General features: G+C 39.1%; 1 protein-coding gene across 6 annotated transcripts in view; it reads left to right on the top strand.

The window, feature by feature from the left end:
• The first annotated feature begins 11010 nt into the window (after positions 1-11010).
• Positions 11011-19542, top strand: part of TRPS1 (transcriptional repressor GATA binding 1) — a 232882-nt gene continuing 224350 nt past the window's right edge. For 2 of the 6 annotated variants that reach the window (XM_037154144.2, XM_037154143.2), the window contains exon 1: positions 11011-11462. Coding sequence is in view for 1 of the 6 variants with exons in the window: in XM_037154146.2 (XP_037010041.2) it covers positions 12116-12125 (10 nt within the window). In the remaining 5 variants the exon portion in view is untranslated. Of the gene's footprint in view, positions 11463-12001; positions 12126-18297; positions 18359-19542 lie in introns of those variants that run through there. The other 4 variants (XM_037154145.2, XM_037154147.2, XM_037154146.2 and 1 more) reach the window with 3 other exon arrangements.

A 19542-nucleotide genomic window follows, 5' to 3' on the forward strand; every position in this document is an offset into this window, starting at 1 on the left:
TTCCCTCTCACCAGATGTGCCCTTCTTCTTTGCCTTTTCTCTGATCCTGGGAAGAATGGGCACCCTCTTCTATTCAAGAAAGAGAATATGCTATAGATACCACTTGTCACTATCTTAAGGACTTGGCTTCTTGAATTATGTCCTCTCTTATCTGCTTTATAAATCTGTTACTTTTCATGGGATCTTTCCCTTCTACAAGCAGACATGGTCATGCATGTGCCATCCTTAAAGATATCTTGCCCTGTCCTGTACTTTCCAGTAACTAAGCCTTTGGTGCCTTAGTTGTCAGACATCCTAAAAGGGTTGTCTGTGAGCATTGCTTTTACTTCCTCTTCTCTGACTCATTCTCCAACTCTCTTCCTTGTGGTTTCGGTTCTCATCCTTTCACTGGAACATACTGTACCAAGGTCTCCAGCAACCTAACGTCGTATGTAGCTTAACTTATGTAAATCAACCTCTTAGCTTTCCCTCTTTCTTTACATACTTTCCTCCCTTTTGGATTGTTGACACTCTGCCCTGGTTTTTCTTTCTTTCGCGTAGATTCTTTCTTCCCAGTCTCCTTTGCTGGTTCTGAAGAAATCTTTGCCTGAAATTGACCTCTCTTGTCTCAGTCCTTGGTGCTTGTCTTCCCCATTATTTTTTTTTCAGAAATATTGTGATCTATTTTCATAGCTTGAAATGTCAAGTATACTAAATGTAAACCTTTTGCAATGGGAAAATTTACTTTTATTCCTCATCATTTTATGACCACAAGTGACTTTCTATGAAATCTCCAAACCCCTGTGTGGATTTGAATTCCTTGGTCATCTTTGTATGGAGGCTTTCAAATACCAGAGGATTATTGACATGTTATGGTAAACGTTTTGCCTACTTGGTGTCTTACTTTCTTCAGTAAGTTTTGCAGGGTGTTGTAAAAAAAAATCCCAAGACTTCTAGTAAGACAATAATAGTAATTTATGAAGTCAAAGACATATGTAATTTAAGGTTATTAAACAAAACTGCTTATTTAGGCAAATAAAAAACATCCCATCACTTGAGAAAGCATTAGGTATCCCAGGAAAACCAGTTATTGGAACTTGTCTTTTGGATGTGTTCACTGAATTTCCAAATCACCTCTAGTATCTTCATGCCCTTGTTATCTGAGGGTGAATTGGATGTCAAATACTGTTAAAAACTGCACAGACCCAAGTCTGGCAAGTAAGATGCATCATCAATCTGTGGAATACCATTTTGGATGAAAAGCGTGAAAAATCTATTTGTTTGAACTGCTTGTAACTGGCTAGAAATGCACTTACAATTTTGTATTAAATTCCACAATACTGCAGTATAATGCTTGATATCAAATGACACTGGTTTAAGACAGAAAGAAAACTGGAAACTGTGGGGACTCCAGCTGACTTGGGGTCCGGTGTTATTCAGGGATCTCAGCAGTGATGGGATCCACTGGACCCATTTCCCCAAATCTGGGCTTCATTTTCTCTGCATTTGCTCAGACTTTCTGTTGTGACTAGACAGTTGGAAGAACTTTAGGCTCCCATCTTTTCTAGACCAAGTGCCACAGAATGAAAGATCCTGATTTTCTTTCCAGTTGACCTTGAGGTTTCCTTGGCTCTGACTATGTCAGGTTCCTGAATGTGATGCTCTGATAAGCAAAGCCAGATGTAGATGCTTGCTTTTCTTGCAGTAAATCATTTTTATGGACTAAGAACAGAGGAAAACCAATGGGCTATTGCTAGAGAAGAGAGAATAGATGTGTTGGTACAGCTACAAAATAGCAAGTGTTCACCATAACTGAACACACACACACACACACACACACACACACACACATTGTAATTGCCAGGTTTAGTGTCAAGACAAAATCATAGGTTTGGGTCCCAGTTCTGCCACTGATATAAAAACACAATATGGTAGAACATTAGACCCTTGATCCAGCAACTTCCCTACCTAACTATATGTTTCATTTGGGCTGTAGCATTACATTTGTCTCAGTTTCCTTGTACAGCAAATGGTGCTAATAGTATTTCCTACCTTCACAGTATTCAGATTACATGAATTCATATATATATATATATATATATATATATATATATATATATATATATATATATATATGAAGTAGTTAAAACAGAGCCTAGTACATAGCAAGCCCTATACAGGTGTTCATCATTAGTATTACTCAGGTATGTTGTTAAGAACTGCCTCCATTACTTTATTTGTAAAATTAGACAAGGGACCTACATTGTAATAGAAAGTCAATGTACCATAACTCCACGCTTTCATAAGCATGTGGATGATTCTTATTCTCCAATAGTCTTTTCTAAGGAGTCCTTGAAGCAAGAGTCCTGAAACCCATCACAGAGGCTAAATTTTGCATGACCTTATTAGAAATTATATAACTTTTCTCTGATGATATCCTGAATGATAAAACAAATCCACTGCCAGAAATATGGTTAAGAAATGTGTAAGTGTTAGAGGAGCTCATCATTATAGATAAATCTTAATAAAGCAGAATGGCCCTCAGCTCTCTTACCTCCGCCCTGTCAATAGGGTGTCATGCTGGATATGTGAGAAATCATTGAACGAAATTTCAGATTGTGTCTAATGACATTATAAGTCACAGCAGAGTTTCTCACTCAGCAGCACATGCTGAGTAGTTAGGGCAGATGATAGAGGTATCGAGTGTAACTAACCGTGGGGCCATTTTTAGAACGTGGTGTATGTATTAATCTATACAAGTTGTTCACATGTACCCCACAGGATCAGTTGTTTTGAAATGACTATGTTATGTTGATTTTCACTTTTTGTGGTCTAAAGATTGAATTGGCTTTATTCACCTCATATGAGATCAAGATTTGAAGTAGCATGTCTTTTTCAATAAAGTAAGATTTGTGGTGGGACTCTGTTAGATTTTAACCTATACCAGCTGGAAACTTCTGGCATAATTAAAGGGGTAGTTGCATTCTTCAAGTGTCTTTGTGTTTGAGAAAGATAGTAGAAGATATGTTTTAATTAGGTTTCCTTGTTTAAAGGGCCTCAATGTACAAGTGAATATATGTGTATGAATATATATGTATTGTGCCATGATATATACATTGGTGGATACCAGTTCGAAAATCTTGCCTGGGATTTTTAAAAAAGAAATTAAAAATATTAAGAGCCAATTAGATGGTACTATCTAAAACTGAGTTTAAGACTGAAAATAATAGGGGGAAGTTTAACTGAATTATCATTTAATAAGAAGGTGACCTCAATGATCAGGGAGTGGTCATCTGTAGTCATTGGCATAACCCTGGTCTAAAAAACCTCAGATGTCCTTGGGAGGAATGAATAATATGGTGAGAACTCTCAGATATCACCAATATTCTCAATCTCTTCTGAATTTCTTGGGGCTCAAGAAATTCCCTTTATTTCCAGGAGTCTTACTTTGTTTATCTTACTGACTTAATTGACTTTGAACTATGAGTGCCCATGTCTTTTTTCCCAGACAGAGCTATCTCTAGATTCTAGACTAGAGCGAATTGGCACAATTGCCCAGGGCTCTGCTCTGCTGGGGAAACCCAGCAGCTGGGGCCGCAACAGTGGATTTGTGGATACTGGCCACAGAGGAGGGGCATGAGAGTTAATACAATAGAATGCAATGATTTAACATTGGGCACAATTTGTAGATCATCCTCTACCACCAAATTTCGCCCGCCCTATGAGAAGGCAGCAACCCCAGTGCCCCTCATACTGCAAACCACTGTACCTGACCTTGCCCTCTATATCTGAATTACCTTATTGTCAACATTAGTTCATGCTTTTATTTTTTCACCCAACTCACATATATCAAGGTCTGTCTTTGTATCTTCACATTTGTAAAAGATCACTTAATATTTGTCATAGTCAAAGGTTTGCTGTCTCTCCTACTTTAGTGACTATACGCAAAACATGGTGTGCTTACTTAGACTGCATTCTTAGGCCCCACTTCCAGAGATGCACCTTCAGTAGATGAGGCCCACAAGTTTAAGAAGCCTTTAATTAGACCATAAAACTCTCAAGGTGGGAGCTTGCCACTTACTCACCACTGGGGATCCCAACATGTAACAGTTCCTGGCACATAATAGTTACTCCACATATATTTGTTGAACTATTGAATTATATTATAAAGATGATGTTAGACCCTATGGTACAAGGATGATTTCTTTTTCACAAGTCCTCCTGTATTAGTCCAAGTCTAGGCAGACAACACAAGGAATACTCAAAGAAGAATTTGAATCTCTTCATTTACCGAAGGGTCATTGACAAAGTTAGGGGAAAGGATAATGGAGACCAAAAGAGATGCTGGAACATCCAGGACCTAGCAACAGCCAGAATTAGCTGCCCCTACACCTAAAATTACAAAGGATAAGTGGTGGGGGAAGGGTCTTATTACTAGAACCCTACGAAAAGGTGCCCCTAGCAGAGAGACAGTGAGGGGAATATGTACTCTGACTGTTTCTCTTCCCATTCTCTGAAGTGACAGTGTCATTAGTCAAACCCTCTAGCAACTGGATGGCAGAGGGGCCCAGGTGATGCAGTGAACCTCCTCTCATGGCACAAAGAGAAGACAGAGATCAGCTTTCTTCCAGAAGCTGGCAGTCTACCATCTTCTGATTGGTGGACAATTACTGATGAACAAAGTTTAAAGTCAAGATAGTAACTAATACTTATCACTTGATCATTTGGCCATGTCTTTACACCGTTGAAATGGTCTAGGTGCATGAAGAATAAATCAATTCTGTGAACACCAAGAAGGAATGTTAATTAAGTGAAAGTTTCCATTTACCAGGTGGTCACACACTCACAGACCTATGCACATGCCCACACACATACTCATGTACTTCTTTCGATGGGAGTCATATGATATTGTGCAGTGGGATCACTGTGAGAATCTGGACAGTTGGATCTATACCATTAATTAAATAGCAAGTAAGTTGTTTGGTAGTTTTAAAATATCTGCAAAAATTAATGGCTCTCAGTAGATTGACTTATACTAAAATGATTCACTATTTAGATGTTAAAAATGTAGATGGAAAAACATCATTAATGTTTAAAGAGATAATTATGTCTGCCTCACTTTCATGACTTTCCTACCTCACACTTCTGGCTTCTAAAACTCCAAATAACCCCCTTCCATCTGAAAATTCTCAGCTTTCTGCTTCATTTTTTTTAACTCCATAATTTAATGCCTAGTCTTGAGTTAAGGATCATTTAGTTCACTATTTTTAGAGCAACATGGAATTATGAACCCAAACTTAATGATAATGAGGACAATATTCAGAGGAGGACAAACGTCTCCTCTGATATATTGCCAACAATATGCTGCTGAGATGAAGACCACCCACAAGCTTCAATTGGCACATGATGCATCGGCCCATATGTATTTAAAAAAAAAAAAGACCAGAAAGGAAGGAAGAAAAGGCCACATGGAGTATTTGCAACTTGGGCTCAATAATGTATTTCTAAGCAAAATGTAAAGAGATTTTTCTAATCTCCAAGTTCAATTTAATGGATGTTATCGAGTACCTATGACTCGATGGTCTTCTGACCTCAAGGATCTTGCAGTTTAGCATGAGAGGGAGGTAAGTCAACAAACAACATTATACAAGTCACTATGATGCATTGTTACCAAGGGAGAGAAACAAAGCCCATAGAAGCTCACTTTCTGCCTTGTTGATACTGATTTGGAATTCGGGGAAGGCTTCATGCAAAAGGCAGATTCTGAGTTTGACTTTAGAAGAGGGTGTTGAGCATGGAGAGTTGGCATGAAAGGTCCGTCAAAGCCTTTCACGTGGAAGGCAGCAGGATGTGTACAACAAGACATCCTGAAGTGTTCGATGGGCCTAGGGAATGGCTCAATCGGTGGGTGTGGAGAGTGTGGCCTGTATGGAAGAATGGAGCAGAGAATGAGGCCAGAGAAGTGTTTTGAATTAGGCTTTGGGAGAACTTGAAGGCCCTAAGCACTTTGGTGTTATTCTTTTAGCAGTTGGAAGTCATGGATTTTGGTCATGGGGAGTAGAAAATGCAGAAGGGGAATGATCTGATCTGGTAGCTCAGTATAGTAATGAACTGAGGGAGAGAGATTAGGGAGTTAATGCTCATTGGGATGTCAGGAGAGAGATAATAACTTTAATTTTGAAAGGACCATTGTGGATGTACAGTAAGGCAGTAAGAGGTAAACACTCCTTTAGAAAAGAAACAAGGGGAGGGCTAGGTATCTGAATGGATGCAGGGCCTGTGGGAAAGGGTATTGCCAAAGTTGTACAACGTCTGGGGTTTCTGGTCTGGATGACTCATCAGGTCAACAGAGATAGGGCTTGTCTATTTCCTTCCTCCTCCATGTGGTCTCTTCAGCCTCCTCTTCCTAAACTATGATATTAGACTTATATTCAAATTCACACGCTTGACTTCTAGTGAAATATTTCAGTTTGAAATTCAGGCAAAATCATGTATTGGACTTGGTGATATACAAATGAGAGTTAATTGAGTGAAGTTCGGTGAGTGGATGGGATGAGAGAATACAGCAGGAGAAGGGAACTTTGGAAAACACCTATATTTCAGGGGCAGATAGTGGGTCTGGGTTAATTAATTTGTAAATGCTCTCTCTTCCTAAGAGAAGGGAAGTGAATCTAGTTATTTCCCATAGTGTGGTTGGAACACACAGCACTGAGTAATCCTATTTGATTAACTATCAACCCAATAGACATATATGGTTGGACATTCATAAAATCTGTTGAAAAAGCAAGAGGCATTATTATTCTGGGGCTCCGTAGACAGGGATTTTTGCATGTGTATGCATGCATGTGTCTATGTGAGTGCCTGTGTGTGTGCCTACACCTCAGAAATTTGTTTCCTCTTTTAATTAAATAAAGCTCATGTTTGTTGGCTTTTAGGGTGAGCTGCAAGGCCCATCTGTTTAACTAGGCACTTGCCTGATATTGTAGGGGGGAAGGCTTGGCAAGTGTAAATGTGAATTTGAATACCAGATACAGGCTATTTAAAGATGAATTTATCTTGAATAAATTCACCCAGAGGTGTACAGCAATAGGTTGTTTAGAAAAGGATCATAATTTTCAAGCAGAATCTCTCTCTCTTTTTTTTTTTTTTTTTTTTTTTTGAGGATTGAGCGCTGTGTGCTAGTGAGAAGACTACCCTCAGAGAAGTTCACACTTGATAGTGTTCTGTTTCTTCAGGTCTCACCCCAAAGGAGGGCAGAATACTTCAATAATTGCTTTTAATATGCTGGAAGGCAAAATGGTCATCCACTTCCTATGATATAGTACTAACTTGAGAGCAAATCATACATAAATAATTTCTTGCTACTATGTGTTAAAGCAGTCGGCATGGAGGACCAAGGCTTGTCAATCTTTGAGGTTTCTGAAAGGAATGACAATTTATGACGTGTGAGGGTAAACAGTTGGATTACATTTCTGAAATACGTGTTCCGTCAGGTAAAATCATTGTGACTACAGGCCCTGGAACTGTAAGTTATGTGGTAGAAGGTTGAAAATGTAAAACAAGTATGCTTGCACTTAACTACTAATCCCTCTTTGTATTCTGCTGAATAAACTACAAGAAAAGGGGGGGGGAGAGAGTGTTTAAATAATAAAACAAAAATGTACTATGTCATTTTAATAAATAATAAGCATTATATAGCTCAGGGAACTGTTTCTTCAGTGGTTTAACCAGGAGAGAATCTTCCAGAATTCAAAGAATTACAAGAGATTATAAAGAAGTTATTTTAGTGGGAAGTTATTTTTTTTGTTTGCTTTTAAGAAATGTCTCTTAATTTTTCCTTTATTTTCTGAAGTATCCTGTGAACGCACAGGCTGTTGTTTTAACATCCAGACTCCATTGTTCAGAAACACTTTGCAAATACAAGCAAAAGAAGAGAACGGTTTTAAGAGCTTTGCATATGTTTGACAGCAGAAGATAATAAACGTAAATAAATCTTTACTATTTCCCCTAATTCGGTTTGTGCCATGCACATGTCAGGCCTATAAACACAAATCAACAAACATTTGAAAGAAAACAATATACATAACTTATTTTATATATTAAAAACAACTGTCAAACAATTATGACCTCATGTATTAGTTGGTTGTTTTGAAATATTCCTACTAGAATTAAAAAATGCTATGAGGGCCTTCAAGCTTATACATATTGTGTCAATCAAGAGCATATGTAATATATCTAAAGCATGAGGTAAAATTTACTTCATAAATTATTTCATAAATAAATAATTTGCTTGAAAAAGTTTACCAAAATATTTGTGCCTTTATTAAGTTCTCTACAGATCTTTTGTGGTTCATGTGAATGAATTGATACAGGCAGCAGTTTGATCTGCTGAACTCAAAATATAAAAAGGAACATGAAAAGAGTCTTCATTTCTCAGGCAAACTTCAGGAAAATTGGGTCCGTGAAACTTCATTCATTAAATTTTTAAGTGACCATGAATATGTTGGCTTCAGTACCTGAAATGTAACTTTACCCTTGCAATTGAAGGACATAATTCACCCTCAGACCTTTGGCTTTAACGTTTTATATAATGTATAATTTTGGGTACACTTAATGGTCACATTTTGTATTATTACAGGTGGAAAAACACCAGCCATCTCAAGGGTTTTGTGCTTGCAAAAGCATGTAATTTAATTTTTTGAACCAATTTAATCAATGATTGTTTCACGTGAGTAAATTTACACTCTTGATGAGTGCCTTACATGTGAGAGTGACGAAGAGGAAGAGCACTTCCCCTTTTAAAATGCCATTTAAACTGTAGGAAGCAGAAATAGATTAGGAGACTAATCCTTGTGATACATTGCACTATTTAACTTTCCTGCTAAGATGATATAGCCTGAGATTTTATCAGTTAGATACCAGCTTCAGCAGTTTTAGGGTGGTATTAACCCTTTAACTACAAACCATTTTACTATTCAGATTCATATTTCAAAATTTATTTGATCTAATATTTTTAGTTAGTCATGACTCAAGAATGTTTTACTCAGATCCTTTTTTTCCCCTTGAATAAAAATGCTTCTCACTGTGCCGTGCCTATTTCCATAAAAGTCGGTAAGCTAATTTATGGCTTAAAAAAAGAAAATAAAGGTCTATATTTAATATATGAATAGCTTTTTACAGTGGAAATTGGCGGTGGACAGTATTAAATGACTCTAGTGTGAAAATATGCAGGTGGTCATTAGTAGCTGACTATGAGATTTACTGAAGATTTTGATATTAATTTTCCCTGCAAGCAGCACTATATATAAATCTCACTCTGTTCCCAAATTAATTTAAATTGATGGTAACATATGAATAACTCCATGCATATAAGGTTCATTGTCTTCTCACTCCTTTAGGGAATATATTGTTTGTCTCATTGTGACACTGTATTTTGACTACTCTTTTACCTGATTAGTTTCTCTATTGCACAAGAATTATTGCTTTTCTGCTAATAGTGTATGAGACACGATACCAGAATTCTGGAATAAAAGTGCTATGAAAAGGAATCACATATCCCTCTGACTAGGTATATTAAGAAGCAATGAAAATCTCACAGAAAAATCAGTAAGATTATAAAGAGCACATGCTTAAGTCAAACATTTTTTGATTGGCTTTTTCACTTCTGATAATAATATTTCAAAATATATACTTAGCTTTTTTTCTCCCTTAAACGATGCAAGAATTATTTAGTGAAAAAATATTCCAGAGGAAATTACTTCATCTTTGGCGTACAGATTCATGATTGTACCTCTCTAAAATTCTAATTTTAATCATTTTGTAGTTTGGAGAAGGAGGATGTTTCTTCTTTTAGCACAAAATTAGTTTAAACTGATTTTCACTAGAGGAAAAACATGCCACTTAAAGTCACCCAACTGAAGAAAATGAAGTCCAAATTCCCAAGAAATGTTTACTTAGTTTTTAACACCTACTATACTTTGAATCTTGTCGTGGTATTCTTTTATGCGTTGTTGGTTTTTAGAAGTTAAAAAGGAAAATTTAAAAATAAAACAAAACAAAACAAACACCCTGCCCAGTTCGGTAACTTATTTTGAGGGAATTTCATTGAACAATGAGACTATTTGGGGATGTGAAGTAGTAAAGAGTATGTCGAGCTTAATTCAGTATTCCTTATCTTTTGCTACTGCAACTCCAAAGAGCTGCAGGTACTAATCTTGCATCATTTGAATAGTGCTCCCATCTTACCTATGTGGTGGTACCACTATTAAGCACCCATGGAGCTCGCTAATTTCTCCCTAGCCCACAAAACCATAGCAACTTCGTCCCGCTTCTCCAACTCAGGATAGAGTTCAAGTTCTCCTCAAGCCCACTTGCCATCAAATGCATGGGCAACAAACAGCCCACGGACTAGGTGTCCTAAGACTTCACGTCTTAGTAAAAGGGCGGGGGAGGGGACACACACACACACACACACACACACACACACACACACACACACACACACACACACACACAAATCCTGCCTCGTTTAATTGGGAGGGAGAAGGAAAAGAAACACCCAAAGGTAAAAGCACTTTTAGAGTTCTTTTGACTGTTCCTGAGAGCATCTCCAAGTGTTTCGGGGCCATCGGTTTGGCCACCACGCACTGGCGCTTCACCTGCCCCCCTCCCCCCAAGGTAGGTCCTTATCTTTATCTCCTTATTCTAAAGCTTTCGGATTTTTCTTGGGTTTCCAGCCCGCACGTTCACACGTGGGGGTGGGGGAGGAGGAGGAGGGGGCAGAGGCGGGGCGGGAAGGTAGCTGGGTCCCTGCACAGCGCAGCTCTCATTTGCGGCGCTCGGACTCGGGCGAAGTTCTCGTGCAGCCGGCGGGCCGCAGCCGGGGCCGGTCTCGGCGGGCGACAGCGGCTGGTGCTCGGGGCCGGGCGGGGCGGCGGCGGAGGCGGCGGCAGCGCGGGGACGCGCGCTGTCTCTTTAAGGGAGCTCGGTCTGGGGTGGCGCTTTCCTCCGCGAAGGCTCCTTTGATATTAATAGTGTTGGTGTCTTGAAACTGACGTAATGCGCGGAGACTGAGGTCCTGACAAGCGATAACATTTCTGATAAAGACCCGATCTCACTGCAATCTCAAGCGTCCTCTTTTTTGGTGCTGCTCGTTTCTCCGGACCCCGCGTCCTCTCGATCGCTCTCTCGCCTTTCCATTTTTTTTTTTTTTTTAACAAAAAACACCCCCCCTCCCCTCTCCCACCCGGCACCGGGCACATCCTTGTTCTATTTCCTTTCTCTTTCTCTTGCTCTCCCTCTCTCTCTATCTCTGTCTTTTTTAATAAAGGGGGGAGGAGAAGGGGGGGAGGCAGGAAAGACCTTTCTCCCCCCCCAAATAATCCAAGATCAACTCTGCAAACAACAGAAGACGGTTCATGGCTCTGGCTGCCGCGCCACCATCTTTCGGGCTGCGGAGGGTGTTCTTGACGATTAATCAACAGGTAAGGAGGGGAGGCCCCGTGGGCCTCGGGCCGGGGCGCGGAGGGTACGGCGGGGGGGCGCGGGAGCCGCTCGGCCCGGCCCGGGCACCGCGCTGCGAGTGCTGCGCCCAAGCGTGTGTGCGCAAAATGTGGGCGATCGCGAGCGGGGAGCCCTGGGAATTAAAAGTGACTTTCTTTTTGGGGGAAAAAAAAAAAAGCAGAGGGAGAGTGTGCAGAAAGCCAAGCGAAGGCTTCTCGGGTTTCACATGCATTTTCTTTCTTCCTTTTTTTGCGCGTGTGATTTCTTTCTTTCTTTCTGCTCTTCTGCTCTCCCCCCCCCCCCCCCTTTTGGTGGGTCTAAGGCATCTGAGCCTTAGAAAGGAGAGACTTCAAACTGCAGTAGCCCCTGGAGTCAGGAGGGTCAAGTTCAGCCGCCGGGGAGGAGGAAAAACAAACCCCCATTTGCCAAAAAAAGAAGTTTCAGGCTGGTGCCCCCTCCCCCTCGCAGTCTCGCTCCCCCCCTCTGTCTCTTTCTGGCTGATTTTAATTCTCTCCTACCGGGCGCGGCGGAGGAGCTGGAGGTGGCTGGACCTGAGGGGCCGCCGCCGCCAACACCGCCGCCGCTGCAAGTTTTCTGGGGCTCCTGACAAGCGGGGAGCAGACTAGGCACCAGCATGCACAGTAGTAAGTTGGGCGAACTTGGGAGGGTCAAGAGGGTCTCAGAGAGGGGCCTTTCGTGGGGTCCCCGAAGTAGGAAAACAGCAGAGGACCGGTGTTGGCTTTGAAGAGTTTGCAAAACCAGGCTTCAAACTTTTTTTTTCCCTTGAAGGCCCAACCAAGCTGGGGAAGGAGGGTTGTCGCATCCCCTGATGCACCGGCCTGTGCACAGCTCAGGGCGGCTTGGCCGAGGGGTCTGTGCCGGTCCGTGCCATGTGGCAGGGCCTTGCAGCCAGGGCGCTTCCGTAGGGGCTGAAGAAGGGGCAGACTTCCTCTGCGGTGCGGGTGATGCGCCATGTGTCTCGGGTCAGTGGACACTGGCCGGTGATTAAATGCCTGACAGCGTTGGGACATTCAGGCTTATGGGCGCTTCGCCTTGTGTCTAGTTCCTGTTTGGGTTCTAGAGAAACGCATCTTTGAAAGGCCAAGGCAAACACGGGCTGCCCCTTCAAATAACTCCAGGATTACAGGACCCCATGAATAATTTGAGGGTGAGGCAGGGGTGGGAACTGTTTGAAGTGCAAAGATGTTTTTGTGGCTGGGAAATTTTTTTTTTTTGTTAGTACCTGTGTGAGATGGTGGTGTTTCCCCCAGGGCAGTCAGTCACTGTTTTATGGCCCTAAGTCTCTAAAGCAATTTAAGTCAGAGGGTAAGAACGACTGGTGGGTTTCAGGGAGAATCTTGGACTCACTAAGTTTTAGGTCTTGCTTTACTTCTTCACATCTTTTTAGGCCTCATAATTGATAACTATGAAAGATTTTGAGTAAGAGCGGTGGATCTTAATGATGAACCACAATTATGATAGAATATTCATCCTTAACCTATTTTGGAAAATCACGGCTAGACTTTTCAGTGAGGTAAGTGAAGTGAGAAACTTAGCGAAGTTAAATTGCAGAGAAGTTAGGCCAATTCATCGCACTTTTGTAGAGTCATTGAACTTTTGTAAATGCACCAGGTGAACAGGAAAGGGTCTGAGAGGAATAATAAGTACAAAGGGAAAACACAGATCGGGCCCAGACAAAAATGACGAAGAAGTGATAACTCTAGGCCTGGTTGTTGCCTAACATTGGATTGCTCAAAGCAAAAATAAAATAGGAACCTTCCAAAAAGTCTTCAAAGTCCTTCAGCTCTTTAAGGTAAAAACCTATGGATCTTGCTGGCTTCATGTTACTTTTCTTCTGGTTTTGGGAAAAGTTGATCATTTAGAAAACGCTGCCAGAGTTAAAAATGCGGGGGGCAGCAAGGGAACGTAATGCATGTACACAGCCAGTGCTTGACGTGGACAAAATGAGAACGAAAGTTTCTGAACTCACTGTTGTGAAGTTTCGTCCATGCTGCTCGTTTGCCTAGAGCACTTTCTCAGATATTCCACCAGCTAATGTAAAAAAAGCCAACCAGCTCTGAAATGGTGTGGGCTTTTTTTTTTCTTTCCCCAAGTATGCCAGGGTTGTGAATAAATACAGGGTTTGTATGGGGAGATGAAGTGTTTCCTGTAAGTTGTGATGCTGACCGGACATTCTGGAAATGATACCAACATTCTGAGGATTTTTTTTTTACCTTTAAGGGAAAGTTTATTAATGACATGCTTAATCTTAATGAGTCAAAAGTATTGTTGTTAGAGCTTTTCTCTCCTCAGTTTTTAAACTTTCCTTTTAAGTTGTACTCTGGGATGAAGCATCTCTAGGTTCAGTCGAATAGACAGGCCACTAATGTGCTCAAGTTTGACGATTATCCCTGGGTATTAATAATGTGAATAGAAATCTTCTGAGGGGAGATAGAGTTTACTGCCAACATTCTGACTTGATTTCTCTCAATGTGAGACATCCTGAAGCTTTGTTAATATTCTGTTGGCGAAGTATAACTTCCCATCGGTGAGCCGATGTTGGTGGCTTCCCGATATATGTTGTATGTTGGGGTAATGTGTGTGAAGAATACTTTTTCACACATAATAATGGCCAAGTCTGGCACTCTCCAAATAAATAGTGGAACATAACAAGTTCCTTACAAAACTGTTTGTTACTTCTTTGCATTCTAGACACTGCTGTAAGGGTCTCTGCTGCTAATTTAGATGTTGTCCTTTGTGTCTTCAAGGTAACATTAAACGTAAAGAGAAAAGTATCCTTGTGGCTGTGCAGTCGGAGTTGATTTTAGAGCTCAGCATTTTGACGATAATACTTTAAATGATTTTATACAGTTCTTGCTTAAAAACCAGTTAGAATATATATTAGTGTGCTAATCGTGGGTGAGTTGCATACACCCCTACCATATTTTCAGTATTATTTTTACTTTTCATTTAAGTCATATTACTTCTGAGTTTACTCTGATTTGCACAATGTACGTCTCTGGACGACCCATAAGGAAATCTTCATTCATCAGGGAAAACTTCCAAACGGAAATGAATGCAGCTATGAAAGAGCTGCTTTTAAGATTCTAGTTTATCAATGATGTTTCTATTAAATTATTATTATTATTATTTGTCTGTGTGTGTCTGTGTGGAGAGAAACAGAGAATAGTGACCGCAATTTGTATTTAATGATCTGCATATTTCTATTAAGAATGCCAAAAAGTGTTAAGTTTTAATAAACTCCTGTCTTATCTTCTTTGTCGAAGTAAATAAACATTAGTGAAAGTTTTAAAAGAACTTGTAGCAAATTATTTTTGAGCTAGAACTGGATTTCTAATTGGAAACGAGTACAAATTATTGGGTTAGTGGTCTTTCAATGTTTTCCATATTCAGACATGTAAAAATTACTGTTTTTTACTTAAATATCCCTTTGATAGCAAACAGTAATGTAATAATACTATGCTATTGTGTCTAAAAGGAAAAGAACTTTAAGAAAGTTATGGGCAGGTGTTTATCATTGATTGAAAGGGAAAATGACTATTTTTGAATAAGTGATGCACTTGAAATGACTGGTGCACGTTAAAGCTTATTCTTATTAAGATATTCTCTGGTGTGTAAAATGAGGCCATTCATTCAACAGTCTGACAACTTTCCACTTGGTATTTGCCTTTGCTTAATTTAGTTTCCGCAGGACAGCTCGTGTGGTAGTCTGCATCTGTTTTTGGCAGGCAGAGAAAACTATAAACTCAGACGGTTTTGCCCCAAATAGTGCGGCTCACAAGTTACAATCAATTTGATAAAAACAGTGAAGTTTTATGGACTTGCTTTCTGTCGGTCATCCTTGGTGAAGCTTTCAGGTAACAGATTTCTTTCTCTCTTTTGCTGGATAGAACTACTAATATCACTGATTACTTCTGAGTCTTGTTTACTCATTTCTCTGATTTATTATTTATTGAAATCGGAGCAAATTTACAGCAGCATTATTAGGCTTGGGTTTACTCTGTCTATCTGTATGATAACTACATTCCTCTTTTGATATGATCAGACAGAAAGAACAGAATTTTTTTTGCTATAATAGTCATGATTTATGGAATTCTAAGAGCCCCTCAGATAAAATATGAAAAAACTCTTATAGCCTTTCTCAAGCAGAAATTTAATCTAGTTCTCTGAGGGTACTTGTAATTCTTATGTATAGAGGAGGCTAATGCACTTTGCAGTCATTTACATTGAAAAAAATGAGCAGAGTTTTTATAATTATCCAAATTATTTACCTCTTAAAACATTTAACTAGTGGATTAAATATGCTAAAATGCCAAGTGTTGTTTTATACTACTGTTCAGTAGCAAACAAGGCTGTAGAGGGAATAACGACTTAAAAAAATTGACATGGTGTATAAATTGGTCTTAAGCCATTTGTTTATTTGTGTAGGGTATTTGATTAATTACATAGGGCCCTTGTAATATCTTTAATGTTGGGATTCTGGTCACCCTTAGGGTTGTCATATCACCTCGTGGTTCTCTGATAGGTGGGAACTGACTTTGTTGGTCTTTGGCTTGGTTCTCTGATGGTTATAATAATGTAGAACTTGATTTAGGTTAGAAAGAGATCTTGTATAGACATAAGGAAACCTCCTCACTAAGTTTGCAGAAGGACCTATGTACGATAATTATTTGAATTACTAGGAGTTGGATGAAGAAGCCTGACCAACCGCAGCGGCTCTGAGGGTTATTGTCGCAGCAATGTCTACTTTTTTTGTGTGATCCCACTTTCTTTTTTCCCTCAAGAGCACAGATCCAAGTAGCAAAAAACAAAGATGAAATTATCTCTGTATTTCAAATTTGAAGCATCACTGGAAATCATTTTCCGATTCAGCGTTATGACCTGAAATACAAATGACATCCAAAACGTTTCAGAGAAGATGCTAAGGCTACACTTTTTCATTCCGAAGTATATTTCATTAAAAATAAGAAAGAAAACTTTTAATTTTTAAAAATTTTCTAGCTCTTTAAAAGCCTGCAGTAAATGCTTTACAAGTGGCTAGACACCTTCCCTGGTGGTTTAGTTTGTACAAGCAGGAAACTTTCTCTCCTACTCTTTCTCTCTCTTTCTTGTTTTCTTTAAACCCACTGACGTAATGCCAAACTTTGCTTTAAAAGAACAGACAGAAGTAATTGGTAGCTTTTAACTTTTAATAATGTTCTGGATTGGTTTTAGTGGCCAAAATGCCATTTAAAAAAAAAGTTCAAGTAAGAACGGGCTTGTGGCCTGAGGAAGAAAGGCTCTGTTGATGTAGTTATTTTTATTCTTGTTTTTCAATCTGTTATTAAAAATCTTTCCTGCTGAACACTGCTGGATTTCTCCAATTGCTGTCTGTGATGGCTGGTGCATTTCAGGTTACCGTAACTTAAACAGTTTTGGGGGGTTGGGGAGAAGTGGGTATTTGTGTTGCGTTATTTCGTTCTTATTTGGAAAAAATAGTTGTTTTTGTTTCAACTGAGATGAATTAATTAAGATTATCAATGGCAACAGGTCAATGAGTATGTTTATCTAACGAATGCTACACCTGTTAGCAACAGCCTGAAATGTGGAAGTTTAATTGTAATATTAATCATTTTTATATACAGAGGAAGGAAAGTAGATGAAACTTTACTAAAACTATATTTTTAGAGGGAAAGTGTTAATTTTAAGGGTCAGTTTGTTTCTGCTGGCGGTTCTTTTTTCTCGCAATTTTACATGATAATTTTTAACCCTATTAATTTCACAGCATTTTTGTTTCCTTTTTTTTTCTTTTTTAAATAGTCATTTTCTTTCTTTCTGATCTTGCACAGGCAAACAGAACTTTCTCGAATTAAGAGACAGCTTGATGATGTTGATTGACATCAGGGCAACTTCCAAACCTGGCAAGTAGGAAAAATTTTTCAGGAGGGCAAAAAGATTTTTGGCAGCATTTCTTTCCACAGGCCATTCAGAGACGGGGCCCTTGCCCCAGCTGGTGGGCCAGAACTGAGAACCGTTTCTAACGTGAATTGTTCATAAGGTTTAGGGCTTGTGGCTGCTTGTCTGGGACCACTTTGCTTTTAACCCCAAATTTGTTCTGAGAATTTTTTTAAACAGCCTATATTTTGGGAATAATATTAAAAGTTAGGTATCCATGGATACCTTAAAATGTCTTTCTGGGCGTGTATAATTATCATAAAAGCATTCCACATATTTAGGGAAGTTGAGGTGTTCTTTGAGCAGAAACTTGATTTACCTTGTGCATTTCTCGGTTTTTCTCGTGAGACCTGTAGACTGTCGTTCAAATCAGAGACATTCTTTCTTTGCTAATTATGTCTTTCCTTAAGGATTTGTCAGGAAAAAACTTTAAGAACTTAATCTGTAAGTTGTTCACATCAGCCTAGTGAGAGTGTCTTCAAGTAAGTCTTGGTTATTTTATTTTATTTTTTCCAAACTTTTCAAGCTTAAATTTTAAGTTAGGGGTTTCTCTGTCAATACATGTTTGTTTAATGAATGTTGGCTTATTCAAAACTGAGGGAATAGTAATCAACTTTAGCAAGAAGAAAATAAAAGGGAGAAGGAGGTATTCAGAGCTGTCTTCCTTTAATATCAGCAGCTTGTTTACTGTTCAGTGGTGGGGAGGGGTTGGAGAGGCTTTGTGGAAGATGATACAAAAAAAAAAATCATCAATTGCGCATATGATCCCCTCCCCTTAAGGTTTACTTAAACAATATGTTTCAGTTTTGCCTCAAACCATTCAGCGCCACTTCTGCTCCAAGAATCCACCACTGTCTCGGTTCCTGAGCAATTAAGGATGACACTTTGTTATATAATGAACTGCAGTATTGTTTGAACAAAGGTAACATATTTTGCTCTGTGTAATTTTGGGGTAGTTGGTGGTAGGATACCTATAATATGAGAGGAAATCTGGCAGATACTCTGGAAATGTTTGAAGTCTTCACAGTATCTGTTCTGTGTTTAAATCATTGCTGCTTTGTGTGCTTGCTGTTGTAGGTGTATTTCATATATGTGATGTATGTGGACTGGTTGTTTGCAGATAGCCTTGATGGTGGGGTCTCACATCTGAGCATTAACTCTACGCTTTAAATGTGAATCTTTTAAGGAGCTACGTGACCTACTTTATGAAGTCTAGAAGTGTGAAATGAGTATAGGGTTTAACTGTAATGAAGCCATCATTATCACAATACTTATTATCTCCCTTGAATTTACCAAGAAATTTAAGAAATGTCAAAAAAACTGTAAATCAAAATGCGAACCTTTCCGTGTATTTTAAGAACTGCCTCTGAAGAGAATGTTTTCAAAGTTCCATTTTTGTTGGAAGCAGTTAAGTGATGGTGCTGTTTCTGAACATATCTTTTTCTGGGACAGCACTTTGTAATTTACAATTCTATCGTCTCAAAACGTTATGCAGAAATAATATGGAACACGCAACCACTCTGTACCGTGGCCATGGTGTTCTTCCCTAGGGTGATGGATTCTGTGCGTCACCCTGATGTGATGCTGTTCTCGAGGCTTGTCATACTGGTTTTGAGGGTGGCTGCCTGTCCTGTTTCATCAGGCAACACAAGGCAACAACTTTGGTATCTAGGTAATTGACCCAGTCAAAATAGGCTCTGGAAAATGTTCCAGATACTTTTAAGTAAGTCAGAAGTTAACTTATACATTCAATTTATTTAGCACTTTAATAAACAAATGACTCATTGTCAGGCTCTTTAAGCCTTCTACAGTATAGTGTCAAAAGGAAGTTTTTAAGTGTAGTTTATTTTGTTTCTTTTTTTCCTTTATTTGAAAGGGACATGGTTCTTCTATTTGCATTTATAATTGCTTCATCGGTTAATTACTTTTTATTCATGGTAGTGCATAGTATAGTATAAAGAATGATAAGCATTATTCATATTACCTAATGTATATGTCTCAAGCCTTAAAAAAGCATTAATATTATATTAAATTGAGTATTATAACAACCAGGAACGAACCCAGTATAGCATGATAGACACAACACAAGTGATATTTAGGCATTAA

The sequence above is a fragment of the Artibeus jamaicensis genome, unplaced genomic scaffold, assembly GCF_021234435.1.
Source record: "Artibeus jamaicensis isolate MK-2021 breed Jamaican fruit bat unplaced genomic scaffold, CSHL_Jam_final scaffold_916, whole genome shotgun sequence".
NCBI classification, from domain to species: domain Eukaryota; kingdom Metazoa; phylum Chordata; class Mammalia; order Chiroptera; family Phyllostomidae; genus Artibeus; species Artibeus jamaicensis.